Source organism: Rattus norvegicus, chromosome 2, assembly GCF_036323735.1.
Source record: "Rattus norvegicus strain BN/NHsdMcwi chromosome 2, GRCr8, whole genome shotgun sequence".
NCBI classification, from domain to species: Eukaryota; Metazoa; Chordata; class Mammalia; order Rodentia; family Muridae; genus Rattus; species Rattus norvegicus.
In genome coordinates, this window is record NC_086020.1 from 204,228,740 (window position 1) to 204,244,512 (window position 15,773).

The window sequence follows — 15,773 nt, forward strand, 5'->3', positions numbered from 1 at the left end:
AAATCAATCTTTTCTCTAAATCCTCCTGTGCGGACCACCTTCTCAGGTCAATGGTTTGCTGAGAGCATCTGCCTCTGTATTTGGCATGCTCTGGCAGAGCCTCTCAGGAGACAGCTTTATCAGGTTCCTGTCAGCACACACTTATTGGCATCAGCAATATTGTCTGAGTTTGGTAGTTGTATGTATTTGGGCTGGATTCTCAGATGGGGCCGTCTCTGAATGGCCATTCCATCAGTCTGTGCTCCAAACTTTGTCTCCATATCTCCTTCTATGAATATTTTGTTCCCCTTTCTAAGAAGGATGGAAACATTTGCATGTTGGTCATGCTTCTTGAGCTTCATGTGATCTGTGATTTGTATTTTGGATAATTTGACCTTTCGGGGTAATATCCACTTATCGGTGAGTGCATACAATGTATGTTTTTTTGTGATTGGGTTACATCACTCGGGATGATATTTTCTAGATCCATCTACCTGCCTATGAGTTTCATGAAGTCACCGTTTTTGATAGCTGAGAAGTACTCATTGTGTAGACATTTTCTGTATCCATCTCTGTTGAAGGTCATCTGGGTTCTATCCAGCTTCTGAATATTATACATAAGGCTGTTATGAACATAGTGGAACATATGCCCTTATTCTTTTTTTTTTAATTTTTTCTCCATCTTTATTAACTTAGGTATTTCTTATTTACATTTTGATTGTTATTCTCTTTTCCAGTTTCTGGGCCAACATCCTCATAACCCCTCCCCCTCCCCATCTATATGGGTGTTCCCCCCATCCTCCCCCAATTACGGCCCTCCCCCCAAGAATCACGTTCACTGGGGGTTCAGTCTTGGCAGGACCAAGGGCTTCTGCTTCCACTGGTGCCCTTACTAGGCTATTCATTCATATGCCCTTATTCTATGTTGGCCTTTGCATATATGCCCAGGAGAGGTATAGCAGGGCCCTTAGGTAGTACTATGTCCAAATATCTGACAAACCACCAGACTGATTTCCAGAGCAGTTGTACCAGCTTGCAATCTCACCAACAATGGAGAAGTGCTCCTCTTTCTGCATATCGTAGCCAGCATCTGTTGTCACTTGAATTTTTATATTAGCCATTCTGATTGGTGTGAGGTGGAATCTCTGGATTGTTTTGATTTGCATTTTCCTCATGACTAAGGTTGTTGAACATTTCTTTAGGTACTTCTCAGCCATTCTATATTTCTCAGCTGAGAATTGTTTGTTTAGCTCTGTACCACATTTTAATATGGTTATTTGATTCTCTGGAGTCTAACTTCTTGATTTCTTTGTATATATAGGATATTAGCTCTTTATCCGACAGAGTTGATAAAGATTTTTTCCCCATCTGTTGGTTGCCATTTTGTCCTAATGACAATGTCTTTTGCCTTACAGAAAACTTTTTTGTAATTTTATGAGGTCCCATTTATTGATTGTTGATCTTAGAGCATAAGCCGTTGGTGCTCTGTTCAGGAAACTTTCCCCAGTTCCCATGTGTTCCCCACTTTCCTTCCATTAGTTTGAGTGTATCAAGTTTGATGTGGAGGTCTTGATCCTCTTGGTCTTGAGCTTTGTACAGGGTGATAAGAATGGGTTAATTTGCATTCTTCTGCATGTTAATCACCACTTGAACCAGCTCCATTTATTGAACATGCTATCTTTCTTTTCTACTGGGTGGTTTTAGCTTCATTGTCAAAGATCAAGTGACCATGGATGCCTGAGATTATTCCTGGGTTTTCAATTCTATTCCATTGATCTACCTGCTTGTATCTGTACCAATACTATGCAGTTTTTATCACTATTGCTTTGTAATACAGCTTGAGACCAGGAATGGTGATTCACCCAGAAGTTCTTTTATGTTGAGGATAGTTTTCCCTATCCTGGGTTTTTGTTATTCCAAATGAATTTGCAAACTGCTCTTTTTAAGTTTATAAAGAATTGAGTTAGAATTTTGATGGGAATTGCATTGAATCTGTAGATTGCTTTTGACAAAACGCCCATTTTTACTATATTAATCCTGCCAATTCATGAGCATGGGAGGTCTTTCCATCTTCTGAGATCTTCTTCCATTTCTTTCTTCAGAGACTTGAAGATCATGCAGATCTTTCCTTGGCTTGGTTAGCGTCACAGGAAAGGATTTTATGTTATTTGTGACTATAGTGAATGGTGTCATTTCCCTAATTCCTTTCTCAGCCTGTTTATCCTTTGAGTACAGGAAGGCTACTGATTTGCTTGAGTTAATTATATATCCCCCACTTTGCTGAAGTTGTTTTTTAGGCTTAGTAGTTCTCTGGTGGAACTTTTGGGGTCACTGAAGTATACTATCATATCATCTGCAAATAGTGATATTTTGACTTTTTCCTTTCCAATTTGTATCCCTTTGACTTCCTTTTGTTGTCTGATTGCTCTGTCTAGGACTTCAAATATTATCTTTATTACATAGGGAGAGAGTGCACAGCCTTGCCTAGTTTCTGATTTTAGTGGGATTGCTTCCAGAGTCTCTCTATTTAGTTGGATGTTGTTTTTACTATGTTTAGGTATGGACCTTGAATTCCTGATTGTTCCAAGACCTTTAATGTGAAAGGGTGTTGAATTGTGTCAAATGCTTTCTCGGCATCTAATGAGATGATCATGTGGTGTTTCTCTTTGACTTTGTTTACATAATGGATTACATTGATGGAATTCCATATATTCAACCACCCCTGCATCCCTGGGTTGAAGCCTACTTGATCATGATGGATGATCATTTTAATGTGTTCTTGGATTCAGTTTGTGAGAATTTTATTGAGTATTCTTGTGTCGATATTCATATGGGAAATTGGTCTGAAGTTCTCTTTTTTTGTTGGGTCTTAGTGTGGTTTAGGCATAAACATAATTTTGGCTTCATAAAAGGAATTGGGTAGTGCTCTTTCTGTTTCTCCTTTGTGGAATAGTTTGGACAGTATTGGTATGAGGTCTTCTATGAAGGTCTGATAGAATTCTGCACTAAACCTATCTGGTCCTGGGCTCTTTTTGGTTGGGAGAACGTTAATGACTGCTTCTATTTCTTTAGGAGTTATGGGGTTGTTTAAATGGTTTATCTGTTCCTGATTTAACTTTGGTACCTGGTATCTGTCTAGGAATTGTCCATTTCCTCCAGATTTTTAAGTTTTGTTGAATATAGGCTTTTGTAGTAGGGTCTGATAATTTTTGAATTTCCTCTGATCTTGTTGTTATGTCTCCCTTTTCATTTCTGATTTTGTTAATTTGGACACACTCTCTGTGTCCTCTGGTTAGTTTTGCTAAGGGTTTAATCTATCTTGCTGATGTTCTCAAAGAACCAGCTTTGGTTCTGTTGATTCTTTCTATGGTCCTTTTTGTTTCTACTTGGTTGATTTCAGATCTGAGTTTGATTGTTTCCTCCTGGGTGTATTTGCTTCTTTTTGTTCTAGAGCTTTTAGGTGTGCTGTCAAGCTGCTAGTGTATGCTCTTTCCAATTTCTTTTTGGAGGAACTCAGAGCTATGTGTTTTTCTCAGTACTGCTTTCATTGTGTCCCAAAGGTTTAGGTATGTTGTGCCTTCATTAAATTCCAAAAAGTCTTGAATTTCTTTCTTTATTTGTTCCTTGACCAAGTTATCAATAAGTAGAGCGTTGTTCAACTTCCATGTGTATGTGGGCTTTCTGTCGTTATTGTTTTTGAAGAGCAGCTTTAGTCCATAGTGATCTGATAGGATGCATGGGATTATTTCAGTCTTCCTTCATCTGTTGAAGCTTGTTTTGACACCTATTGACCTATGGTCAAGTTTGGATAAGGTACCATGAGGTGCTAAGAAGAAGGTATATATTTTCATTTTAGGAAGAAATGTTCTATAGATATTTGTTAAATCCATTTGGTTCATAACTTCTGTTAGTTTCTTTGTGTCTGTTTACTTTCTGTTTCCATGTTCTATCCATTGATGAAAGTGGGGTGTTGAAGTCTCCCACTATTATTGTGTGAGGTACAATGTGTGCTTTGAGCTTTAGTAACATTTCTTTTATGAATGTAGGTGTCCTTGCATTTGAAGCATAGATATTCAGGATTCCTTTGATGAATATGAAGTGTCCTTCCTTATCTTTTTTGATAACTTTTGGTTGAAAGTTAATTTTATTCTTAGATATTAGAATGGCTACTCTATCTTGTTTCTTGCAACCATTTGCTTAGAAAATTGTTATCCAGCCTTTTACTATGAGGTAGTTTCTGTTGTTTCAACTAAGGCGTGTTTTCTGTGTGCAGCAAAATGCTGGGTCCTCTTTCCAGTCTGTTAGTCTATGTCTTTTTATTGGGGAATTAAGTCCATTGATTTTAAGAGATATTAAGGAATAGTGATTGTTGTTTTCTGTTCTTTCTGTTGTTTGAATTGGAATTATGTTTGTGTGACTTTCTTTTTTTGGGTTTGTTGCAAAAAAGATTACTTTGTTTGCTCTTTCTAGGGTGTAGTTTTCCTCTTGTGTTAGAGTTTTCCATTTGTTATCCTTCGTAGGGCTGGATTTTTGGAAATATATTATGTAAATTTGGTTTCTCCATCTATGTTTATTGATAATTTTGCTGGATGAAGTAGCCTAGGCTGGCATTTGTTTCCACTTATGGTCTGTATGACATCTGCCTGGGATCTTAGGGCTTCCATAGTTTCTGTTGAGAAGTCTGGTGTGATTGTGATAGGTCTGACTTTATATGTTACTTGACCTTTTTCCCTTGCTGCTTTTAATATTCATTTCTTTGTTTTGTATGTTTGGTGTTTTGACTATTATGTCAAAGGAGAAATTTCTTTTCTGGTCCAATCTATGTGGAGTTCTGTAGGCATCTTGTATGTTTATGGGCATCTTTTTCTTTAGTTTAGGGAAGTTTTCTTCTGCAATTTTGTTGAAGATATTTACGGGCCCTTTAAGTTGGGAGTCTTCATTAAGTTGGGAGTCTTCATTCTCTTCTATACCTATTATCCTTAGGTTTGATCTTCTCATTGTGTCCTGGATTTCCTGGATATTTTGGGTTAGGAGCTTTTTTTTTCCATTTTCCATTTTCTTTAATGGTTGTGTCAAAGTTTTCTATGTTATCTTCTGCCCCTAAGATTCTCTCTTCTATCTTTTGTATTCTGTTGGTGATGCTCGTGTCCATGACTCCTGATCTTTTTCCTAGGTTTCTGTCTCCAGGGTTCTCTCCCTTTGTGATTTCTTTATTGTTTTTATTTTCATTTTCAGATCCTGGACTGTTTAGTCCAATTCCTTCAGCTGTTTGATTGTGTTTTCCTGTAGTTCTTTAAGGGATTTTTGTGTTTCCTCTTTAAGGGCTTCTACTTATTTACCTGAATTGTCCTGTATTTCTTTAAGAGAGTTATTTATGTCCTTCTTAACATCCTATATCTTCATCATGAGATATGATTTTAAATCCATATCTTGCTTTTCATGTGTGGGGATATCCAGTATTTGTTTTGATGGGAGAACTAGTGATGATTCCAAGGAGTCTTGATTTCTGTTGCTTAGGTTCCTGTGCTTGCCTCTCACTATCTGGTTGTCTTTGCTGTTAGCTCATCTTACTGTCTCTGGCAGTGGCTTGACCCTCCTGTAAGCCTGTGTATCACCACTTCTGGAGATTGATTTTCTCCCAGCAGGATCTGGGTTCAGAGAGCTGTGTCACAGGTCAGCCCTGGGTGCAGGCAGAAACTGGAAGGATTCTGTCACAGACTGCTCCTTGGGTTCCTGTGTCCAGTGGGCTCCATGCAGTTTTCTATTGGGCTGGGAATGTTGAACAGAAGTGGTTGTCTCCTCTGTACCCTCAGGATTGTCAGCACCTCTGAGAGTCCTGTTCTCTCCCCACAGGATTTGTGTATAGAGAGCTGTGGGACCTGGGCACATCTGGGTGCCCGTGTAAACTAGAAGGATCTTTTTCCCAGAAGGAACCTGATACTTGGTTCCTGTGTCTTGAGGAGTTCAGGCAGTTCCCTCAGAGCAGAAGTGGTGGTCTTATCTCTGCTCTCAGGTGTGTCAGCACTCCTGGTGACTCACGATTTTTCTTAAGACTTATATTTCATTATTTTTTTAAATTGTCTCATCCTCAATGTTCCGTATTACTGTAGAAGAACAAGTAATATATATATTCATACATATATATGTATATATAGACATAAAAGTGGTTACTTCAATACTATAATTAATAATTATATGTAATAAAATAAGTTTTTAAGTCTGAACTTAAATTTATTTGAAAGGCTATTTTTTCTCAAGTAATGTACAGAGGTTTAGTTTGTACTATTGCATCCTGAAACTGTACCATTACCAAGAGCTAAGATTATCATGGGCCATGCACCAGGAACAAGAGATGACTTTAAAACGCATGGAATTTAACTCACTAGTTAGAACAATCATCGTGATGGGTCTAAGAGAGGCTGACCCCCAGGCACTGCACGCCCTGACGACTATGCATCCTGAACAGTTTATGCTGCTGTGTAGTTTTACTCTACTTGTTGCCTTCATATTCCTTTTAATCATAAATTGTATGAAAACTCTAAAGGGCTTCCTGCCCTTCACTGTGTAGTTTCATTGGCACTCACAATAATAGTGCTTGCTCTTTCTCAAGCATTGCTCCTCTAGCAGATTGGCCCTTGGAAAGAACTTAGAAATGTAAACTTTTAGCAATGACCACCACCCCTAGAAAGCATTTGGAAGAATAAATTGTTAATGAGACTGTGTTAATATGTTTTTTTTTTGTTTTTGTTTTGTTTGTTTGTTTCTTTTTTAGTGGCTGCAGTATATAAAATTAGGGAACAATTTAAAGCTCAGATAGCCACATTCTTAATATTTGAACTAGGGATATTTTTAAGATCAGGCAACAAGAACAATGGCAGCTCAAATACTACTGGCTGACATCACTCTTGCTGAAGCTGGTGCTGCTCATGACAAATTTCTTGTATACATTTTTGCCCTCAGCTTCCTGATGTGATTTAATAAAAAATTGTTAATGAGTAGATGTGTACCCTAAAGATTTAAAGTAGAAATGACAGGTTTTTTTTTATAGAAAAGTTAGCTTTGTGATTCTTTTAAGACATTTTATAACATTACTTTTTTATTGTTTCATCTGTTTACGTTCCAAATATTGTCCCCCTTCCTGGTCCTGCCTCCCAGAGTTCTTCACCTCTTCCCCCTTGATTCTGAGAGAATATTTTCCCCCAAATCCCATCCATCCACCCCGATTACCCATCCACCCCCAGCTCACCCCCCTCCAGATCTCCTTTTCTGGAGCATCAAGTCTTGACAGAATTAGGGACATCTTTTCCTGCTGAGGCCAGAAAAGGCGGTCCTCTGCTACATATCTGCCAGGGGCTGCAGACCAGCCTGTGTATGCTTTTTAGTTGATGGCTTAGTCTCTATGAACTTCCAGGAGTCTATGTTAGTTAGTTGATACTGTTGTTCTTCCTATGAGGTTGCCATCCCCTTCAGCTTTTTCAATTCTTCCCATAGCCTTTCCATAGGGGTCTGTAACCTCAGTCCATTGGTTGACTGTTAGTATTTGCATCTGTTTCAATCAGTGGCTGGTTAAGATAAATAATAAAATAATTGATCCTTTCTTTGTAACATCAAATTGTTACCCTCCAGTAAAAGAAACTGGCTGAGAAAATTACCTTGCGTGCTCATGCTTTGTTAATCTCTGACAAGTTGCTTAGTTACCAATGTATGGATTCTTGGGAATGGTTAGTTTCCTTTACCTGCACTACATAATTTTTTTTCATGTAACGGTATCAGGGAATACAGTGTTTTTTCATAGTCACTCACTAAATAAAAAAATAGAATGTGGTCATGTTGTAATTCTATATTGCTTGAAAGATTTTGCAGGGATATATAAGCTGTGGGAGAGAAAAGCAAGCTTGAAGCCTGCTCATTGGAGTTTGTTCCGTCTATCAACTATGGGTGCATGTGTATAGTGTTTGGGGCTTTGCTCCATCTACTCAATGTGTGAATGTGCGAATGTGTCTGTCTGTCTGTTTGTCTGACTGTCTATATGTATGTTTAGGTGTTGGGCTTTGTCTTGCTTCATTTATTGTCTGTCTGCCTACCTGCCTGCCTGCCTGCCTGCCTGTCTGTCTCTCTCTCTCTCTCTCTCTCTCTCTCTCTCTCTCTCTCTCTCTCTCTCTCTCTCTCTGTGGTGTGTGTGTGTGTGTGTGTGTGTGTGTGTGTGTGTCCTTTTTGTTTTTCTCTTTTCCTTTTGCTGGCCCCTAAAGAGTTCAAAGAGTCACAGGGAGTGCCAGTTCCAATGAATCCAGCTTTATTCCATCAGAAAAAAAGTCTGCTGAGTGACTAATCATCTACTTTATACCCTCACTTCTGTTTCTCCTGACTTGTCAAAGCTGGCCTTTGACAGAAGATGTTCATTTCCGAGAAATGGAAAGTATATATACTTCATTTCGCCAACCTGTGATTATTGAAGAGGAATAAAAAGTTAATGACTGTTGCATCATCTGACATACCTTCTATGTACATCAACACGTATATACCCTTTGGAAGAGCAAGTCATGATCTTGCTCCTTGAACTCATATTATAAAAGTAAATTTCTATTTAGCATGACTGATGTTCTATCACAGGAATAATTTGTCATTACAATATCAAGATTTAAAAGTTAACTAATTAACTAATGTTTAATAATACATTTCTAATAAAATTAGTTTAGTATAAATTATTTATTTTATCTCCTAGAAATCCATTCTATGATGATGACATTTCACTTAGAAACACTAGCTCTAATTTAGTGTTGATTTTAACAATGACTCAAAAGTTGAAAAAAAGAGTTGAGTTTTCTCTGTTATAGATAAAATGGTGGTTATAGCCAAGGTACAATATGGCTGGAATATTTTCAGGAAAAAAAATTTACTTAAGATAAGTTCAGTATATGCATTGATCTATTAAAGCAGAATATCAGACGCTGTTGAAGTGAGAGAAGTGGCTTTCCACAGGAAGGGAGACAGGCATCAGCTCCTGCCTCCGGGTTCCTGACTTGTTTGAGTTCCTATAATGACCACCTTCCTTTGGTGATGAACAGCAATGTAAAAGTATGAGCTGAATCAGCCCTTTCTGTCCAACTTGCTTTTAAAACATGGTGTGTCATTACAGCAATAGGAACCATAACAAGGGAGTGACTCAGATTTATATAATCTTAATACATGTGTATTCTACATTTATATCTATGTTATTAAATATTATGATATTATGTATTTTTAATAATATAATTTAAATGACTTCATAGTCCTTTAGTATTTACTGATTTCTCTAACAGCCCTGGAATCTCTTTGAGAACAACAAAAAAAAAATAGTTTCTGCATTTTAAAATGCAAATACAGAAAGGCACTGTTAATCTATTGAATCCTGTTGAATTAAGAGCTGAAATGAATAATTCTCTAATTAACAGAAGCTTAATATTTGAAAATCACCTCCAATCTTGGTAAGGCTATATATTTGTGGGTCTTGTATATTTAGTTTGGATAATAACATTGTTAGTTTCTTATGTTTCTTTATTGTATTTTATAAAGTCTGTGGATTTCAATGTGAATTACTAATTGTTCCAAAACTACAAGACTACACAATTCATAGATAATTTCCATCAGTCATGCATCAGCTTGTAATTGAATTATTCAGATAATTACAGCATGAACTTCAAGACCTAGGTATTCAAACTGTTTTATTCATACTTGGCTTCATCCCAAGAAATGAACAGAAGATTGCTAGGCATGCATTCCTCCTCAGTATTAGAATAATATCTGAATTCTATGTAATAATATGTTAAATATACTTTGGTTTATGAATAATTCTTCAGTTAGTGTATTTTGTGTCTTGTGATGTTTTCATTTTCATACTTTCAATAGTCTATTTTTGTATATTTTACAGAAATGATTATAAAACATTCATAATTATTAATTCACAGTCATATTTTGTGGTAGTGGATATAAGTTTAGATCCTTAATTTTTATTTGAACAGTGTGTTGATTTCTTAAAATATTTTCTGATATTATGAATATTTTGCAGCTTATTTAATGGCATGTTTAGAAATGTAAATCTGAATCTTTTGAGGAAGGCTGTTGGCAGAGCAATTGTTTTACACAAACAAGTGAATCTGTGGGAGGGGACCACACGAAGCTAGCATCCCCTTTTGAACCTTCAGTAGCATCCTCCAGGGAATGTCTGTGACTGCAGATTGTTTGAATGGCAGCAGTGGGGTGCACAGTAACACTGCCCCTCAAAGGAAGCATCACCTCATGTAACCTAGTCTGGGAGTTAATCAGGCGCCTGGTCCAGCCAGTTGACAGTACAGTCTCCAACCATTTCCATTTTTTAGCATTTGCGAGCCATGTGAGGACATCTTTTGTTTATTTAGCAGATCTTCACAGAAAACACTTTGTTGAAAACTTAAGTCTAACTTTGTTGATGTTAGACCTGGTCTTATTTTGGACTGTAGTTTATGAATAAGTGTAACTCTAAGGGTTCCTGTGCTCCATGATATATTAATTTTTGTGACACGTATCAGCTACTTCATGATGTTATCTAACAGCAGGTTCTCGTCTTCTGAGAGATTTGGTGGGATGAACGGTATTACTCTTGGCTTTAAACTGAGTGCTTAAAGGATTATCTTTTCCATTCAATCATTTGTGGTGTGTTAAATTTATGCATAGTTTCCCTCTTTTAGCTTTTTACTTTTCCTGAGCATGAAATGGTGCTCCTAAAAATGGAATTATATAGCTTAAACCCTGAGCAGTAATTATGTTGTGAGAAGTGATGAACCCTTTCAAAGAAGTGTTCCAAATGTAAAGAAATCTCAGGCACTATGGATGGCAAAGGGTTGTACAACATGTTTAGCTATGACCCTGCCCATAATTTCTCGGAAGGTTTGGTGGTTAAGTGTATGCTGGCAGCTGCCAGAGTCAACACACATATTTTTTTTCTGTCTGTGAGAAGAGCTTCAAGTGTTACTATTCATAGGTGCAGGCTTAACTACAGCCTTCTTGTCTTGACTAAGAACTCACTTTATTCTGTGTAATATTCAATATTCAGACTTCCAATTCAGAAGGCTGACATATTAGGTATATCGTGGTGTTTATGGAGGTTTTGCTTATTTACTTACCATTGCAAAGAAATGGCTATCTATTTCATAAGCTAAGCTTTAGTTTTATAATATTAATTGCCAAGGCAATATCATTATGATTTAACCATTTGGGTCATGCTATCTTACTCATATAATTATATATTAGTTGGTCAAATATTCACTCCTCATCCTTCATTTTACTTTTTTTTAGAACGTTTGTTTGCGTAATATGAATGGGAACTTCCTAGTCAATAAATAAAACTTAAAAACAAAACCTTAAAATGAAAGGTAATTTCCCATACTGATTAATAAAGGAGTCCGTACAATGTCATGTTTAGACTTATAGAAAGAAATACTATGGAAGTTGATTAATAGTGTAAAACGCAAAACTAATTAGAAACACTTGCATGTTTGGAGGCAGAAGCTTATTTTTTCTCATTTTACTTTGCAATAGTGAATGCTAAAATGATAATGGTACTGGGCAAACAGTGCATAGTGTACAGCTGCAGCTACCAGAGAAGTCTGAGGGAGCCAAAATATTCTTCCCTGTGGCAACAAATGTTAAGTTAAGGCATTTTAAAAATGGTTTAATTTATTTTTATGAAAGGGGAGTTATTTGGCCCACATTTTCACAATTTTCAGTATATGACAGGTTGGTTCCATGTTTCTGTGCCTGTGGTGAGGCAGAGCATCATGGAAGAGGGATAAGGTGAAGCAGAACCCTTATCCTCATAGAAGCCAAGAAATAGAATGTAGGGAAAAAAGCCAGGGTAAGGTATGCCCTCCAAAGATGTTCCTCCAGTATATATGTCCTCTGCCCTGTACAAGACCCCCTTCTATACTTTCGCTAGCTTCGAACAGATCTCTTCTATAGTTTCACCATTCTGCTTTAATTAATGGATTAAACCATTCAGTAAGTCAGAGACCCATGACTGAGTCCTCTAGAATAACCCCCACATATAAGCCAGAGGTATACTGTTAATCCAGCAAACTCTGAATCCAATCAAAATCACAATCTATTTCAAGCATTTCAGTCCAAGCTCTTGACTTCTTCAAGCCATATCCAGTCTTCACAAAAAGGCTGCCAGGGACCAGGCTCAGTTTGAGAGAGTATCCTTGAGGAATGGGTGAATGGGAGCAGTGGGAGCGGTGATTGATGCAAGCTCAATGATCTGCTCTAGATAGCTTTCCTCTGAGGACCAAAGAATAGTTTTTTATTTGCATAAGCTACTTCATTAGAAATTGCATATCAGCCAGAAACCGGGAAGAGGAATAACAATCGAAATGTAAATAAGAAATACTCAAGTTAATAAAGATAAAAAAAAAGAAATTGCATATCAGTTTAATCATTTATTCCTGGTTTTCTTTTGATCATTCCACCTGTCAGCACTTTTTGACCATAGCCCCTTGACTCTTAGGTATAGAACTGAAATACAGAGCACATTCAAGGCCAATGAATCAGACAGCAAGAGCATTTTCCTTTTCCTTCTTCTTTCTTTCTTTCTTTCTTTCTTTCTTTCTTTCTTTCTTTCTTTCTTTCTTTCTTCTCTTTTTTTCTCCTCCTCCTCCTCCTTCTTCTTCCCCCTCCTCCCTCCTCCTTCCCATCCTCCTCCTCCTCTTCCTCCTCCTCCTCCTCCTTAGGACTGGATTAACACACTTTAATGAGAAGAGTTTCCTCAGTAAGTGCATCTGTGAGCTGAAGCTGTGTGGCATCAGGACTTTGCTTCCTGCTCCACAGGATTCAGATGCGACTGCACAACCAATTCCCCAGTGCTCTTGAGGCACATGCTGGACATGGTCTCTTCTGTGGGAAGTCCCTGTGGCAGCTTCAGGGGCTGGATGCGCATCAAGTGCTTAACTACTTCAGGCTTTGCATTTACCTGCTGGATGTCCTTGTGACTCTGAAGGCTGTGTGCCTTCTGCAGTCTGAGCTCCTTGATTGTATGTTTTTCCCAGAATAGACACCTCTTTATACTTATTCTTGTAACAATATGCAGTTTATGAGGGTTGTGTGGATCCCCATTATGTTTTTCATGACCTTCAGGTCTAGGCTCAAATACTTTATCTGGAAGTCTTGATCTGATAAATTTGTGATAAATCCACTCTGTACGGATGAGAGATTCTGAACCTTTCTTCACAGACTGTAGTCTGCCTGGAGGCCTCAGAAATATTGAGTGCAGAACCCCAGCCATAGGTGTGGTAATTCTTCTCTTCAGAGGTAGCAACCACTGTGTCCACTTCTAATGTCTGAACATTTTTTATCTTAACATAGCAAGTCCTTTGTAGTTCACTTGGCACAGTGCTTGTGGTCCCCAAGTCTAGACATAGAGGCCATTTTGATGTGAGGAAGTTAGCTTTAGGTGTAATACTATTCCCAGAAAATCATCACATGACACAACTAAGTCTTCAAAGAAATCAGAAATTCCATTTCAGATCACCAGACACATTCTCCATTCCTGGAATTGTGCTGTTTGTGATTATCATAGATCCATTAACCTTGGCAGGGAGAACATTCCCTGAAGGAAGAACATGAAATAAAATATGTCATTGTTAAGCAAGCAGACACACTTTATGCCTACAGCAACAGTCAACACTCAAGGAGAGCCATGTCTTACTGGCTCTGCTCTAGGGACAGGGAACATGTCTCACTATCCCTTCCATAGCCATGTTGTATCTAGCAATATCAAAGTCAAAATTCCACTTAAAACTATACAACTGTCCTGTATAACAAAAACTCTTCAATTTCTTTAACAATGTTTCTGTAGTTCTAGTATAACTCAAAATCTAAGTTTAACATTTTCTCTAATTATTACCATTACATACATATATGCATATAACCAATGTATAAATACAATATTCTGTGTGTGTGTGTGTGTGTGTGTGTGTGTGTGTGTGTGTGTGTGTGCAGGGTTTCAGGGATGACCACTCTGTATTGGACAACTAGTAAGTGTATTTATTCTAAGAATAAGACCAATGGAATACTTATTAGAGGCATTGACTCTCAGAATACATGTATATCATGCCCTCATCATCATTTAATATTTTGATCAGATATAATATTATATAGAGATTTTACTGTCAATTTTGTGTCAACGTTGGTAGGATATGATGCTTTACAATTTGGTCAAACACCAACCTACATGATTCTCTTGTGCTATATGATAAGCATTTAATCAGGTAGAATTTGAGGAAGGCAGACTATTTTCCATTATATAGATGAATTTTAGTTTTTATTTCTGAAATAAAGTCTTCATTCTCCCCATGAAATTTCACAAGCTCTGTCTTTATTCTCCACATGTACATTGGTATTTGGGTCTTCCAAACTCCTACTAGAATGTTTTATTAAGCTCTCTTTATAACATTCTAAAGATTGTTTAGCTGGGTACACCTAGCACTTATAAAGACATTCTAGAGGTCTGTGAATACACTGGTCAGTTTCGATGGAGTAATAACTCTCCTTGTTAGAGTTACTGTCCCATGTTAGTACTTTTGATAATTTCCAAAACCAAACCAAAGTAGTGGAGGAGAGACAGAATTTTTTTTTTTGGCTCATAGTTTCTGAGGACTTCATTCCATCATGGAGGAGAAGTCTTGGTGGAGCTGTAGTGTGTTAGTGGTAGCACATAGAAGAGATGTTCATGCTGTAGTAGGATAAGGGAGTAAAGTGCTAGTGTGAGATCAAAGGCTTGGAGTTACTCTGTAGTCCAGAAAAGCCTTTAAGTTTTAGTACACCTGTCTCAGCTTCCAAAACCCAAGAGTGACATGCCTGTGTCTCTAGGATCTGTTTTGTTTTCTCCCCTACCCTATCTTTTCTCTATGATCTCTTTTATCCTTTTTTATTGGTTATTTTATTTATTTACATTTCAAATGTCATCTCCCTTCCTGTTTTCCCCTCACCAAACTCCCTATGCCATTGCCCTCCTCCCCAGCTTCTACATAGAAACTCCCCAAACTACCCACGCACTACCACCTCATCAAGTCTTCACAGGACCAAAGGCCTCTCCTACTATTGATGCCAGATAAAGCATTTCTCTGCTACATAAGCATCTGGAGTCATGGGTCCCTCCATGTGTAGTCTTTGGTTGGTGGTTTAGTCCCTGGGAGCTCTGGGAGATCTGGTTGGTTGAATATTGTTGTTTTCTATGGGGTTGCAAACCCACTCAGCTCCTTCAGTTTTTCCCCTAACTCCTCCATTGGGATACCAGTGCTCAGTCAGATGAGTGGCTGTGAGCATCTACATCTGTATTGGTCAGACTATGAAACAACCTCTCAGGGCTCAGCCATATCAGGCTCCTGTCAGTAAGCACCTCTTGGCATCAGCAATAGTTACTGGATTTGGTGTCTGCATATGGGATGGATCCCTAGGCGGAGCAGTCTCTGGATGGCCTTTTCTTCAGTCTCTATGCTACACTTCATCCCTGTATTTCCTTTAGAAAGAAACCATTCTGGGTTAAAAATTTGGAGATGAGTGCATGGCCCCATGCCCCAACTGGGGGCCTTGCCTAACCTCTGGATATGGTCTCTACATGTTGTCCCTCCCCTTTGTTGGGTATTTGGGCTAATGTCAGCCCCATTGGGTCCTGGGAGCTTCTTGCTTTCCTGGCATCTGGGACATTCTAGGGTCTACCCCCAGTTCCCCATCCTCCATTGAGATACACCTTCTTCTGTTTCCTGACCCTCTGTACTTCTCCCTTT

The 15,773-nt window shown here is 38.0% G+C and overlaps 1 protein-coding gene across 1 annotated transcript; it reads right to left on the minus strand.

The window, feature by feature from the left end:
* Positions 1–12,790: 12,790 nt before the first annotated feature.
* On the minus strand, positions 12,791–13,270 carry LOC120100611 (39S ribosomal protein L30, mitochondrial-like). Its single transcript, XM_063282915.1, has one exon. It carries the CDS (start codon positions 13,268–13,270, stop codon positions 12,791–12,793), a length of 480 nt encoding a protein of 159 aa, XP_063138985.1.
* Between the last annotated feature and the right edge of the window lie 2,503 nt (positions 13,271–15,773).

What these genes read in the sequence shown, in the direction of transcription:
- LOC120100611 (XM_063282915.1), bottom strand. Translation starts at nt 13,270, where the DNA reads ATGGCTGGGGTTCTGCACTCAATATTTCTGAGGCCTCCAGGCAGACTA.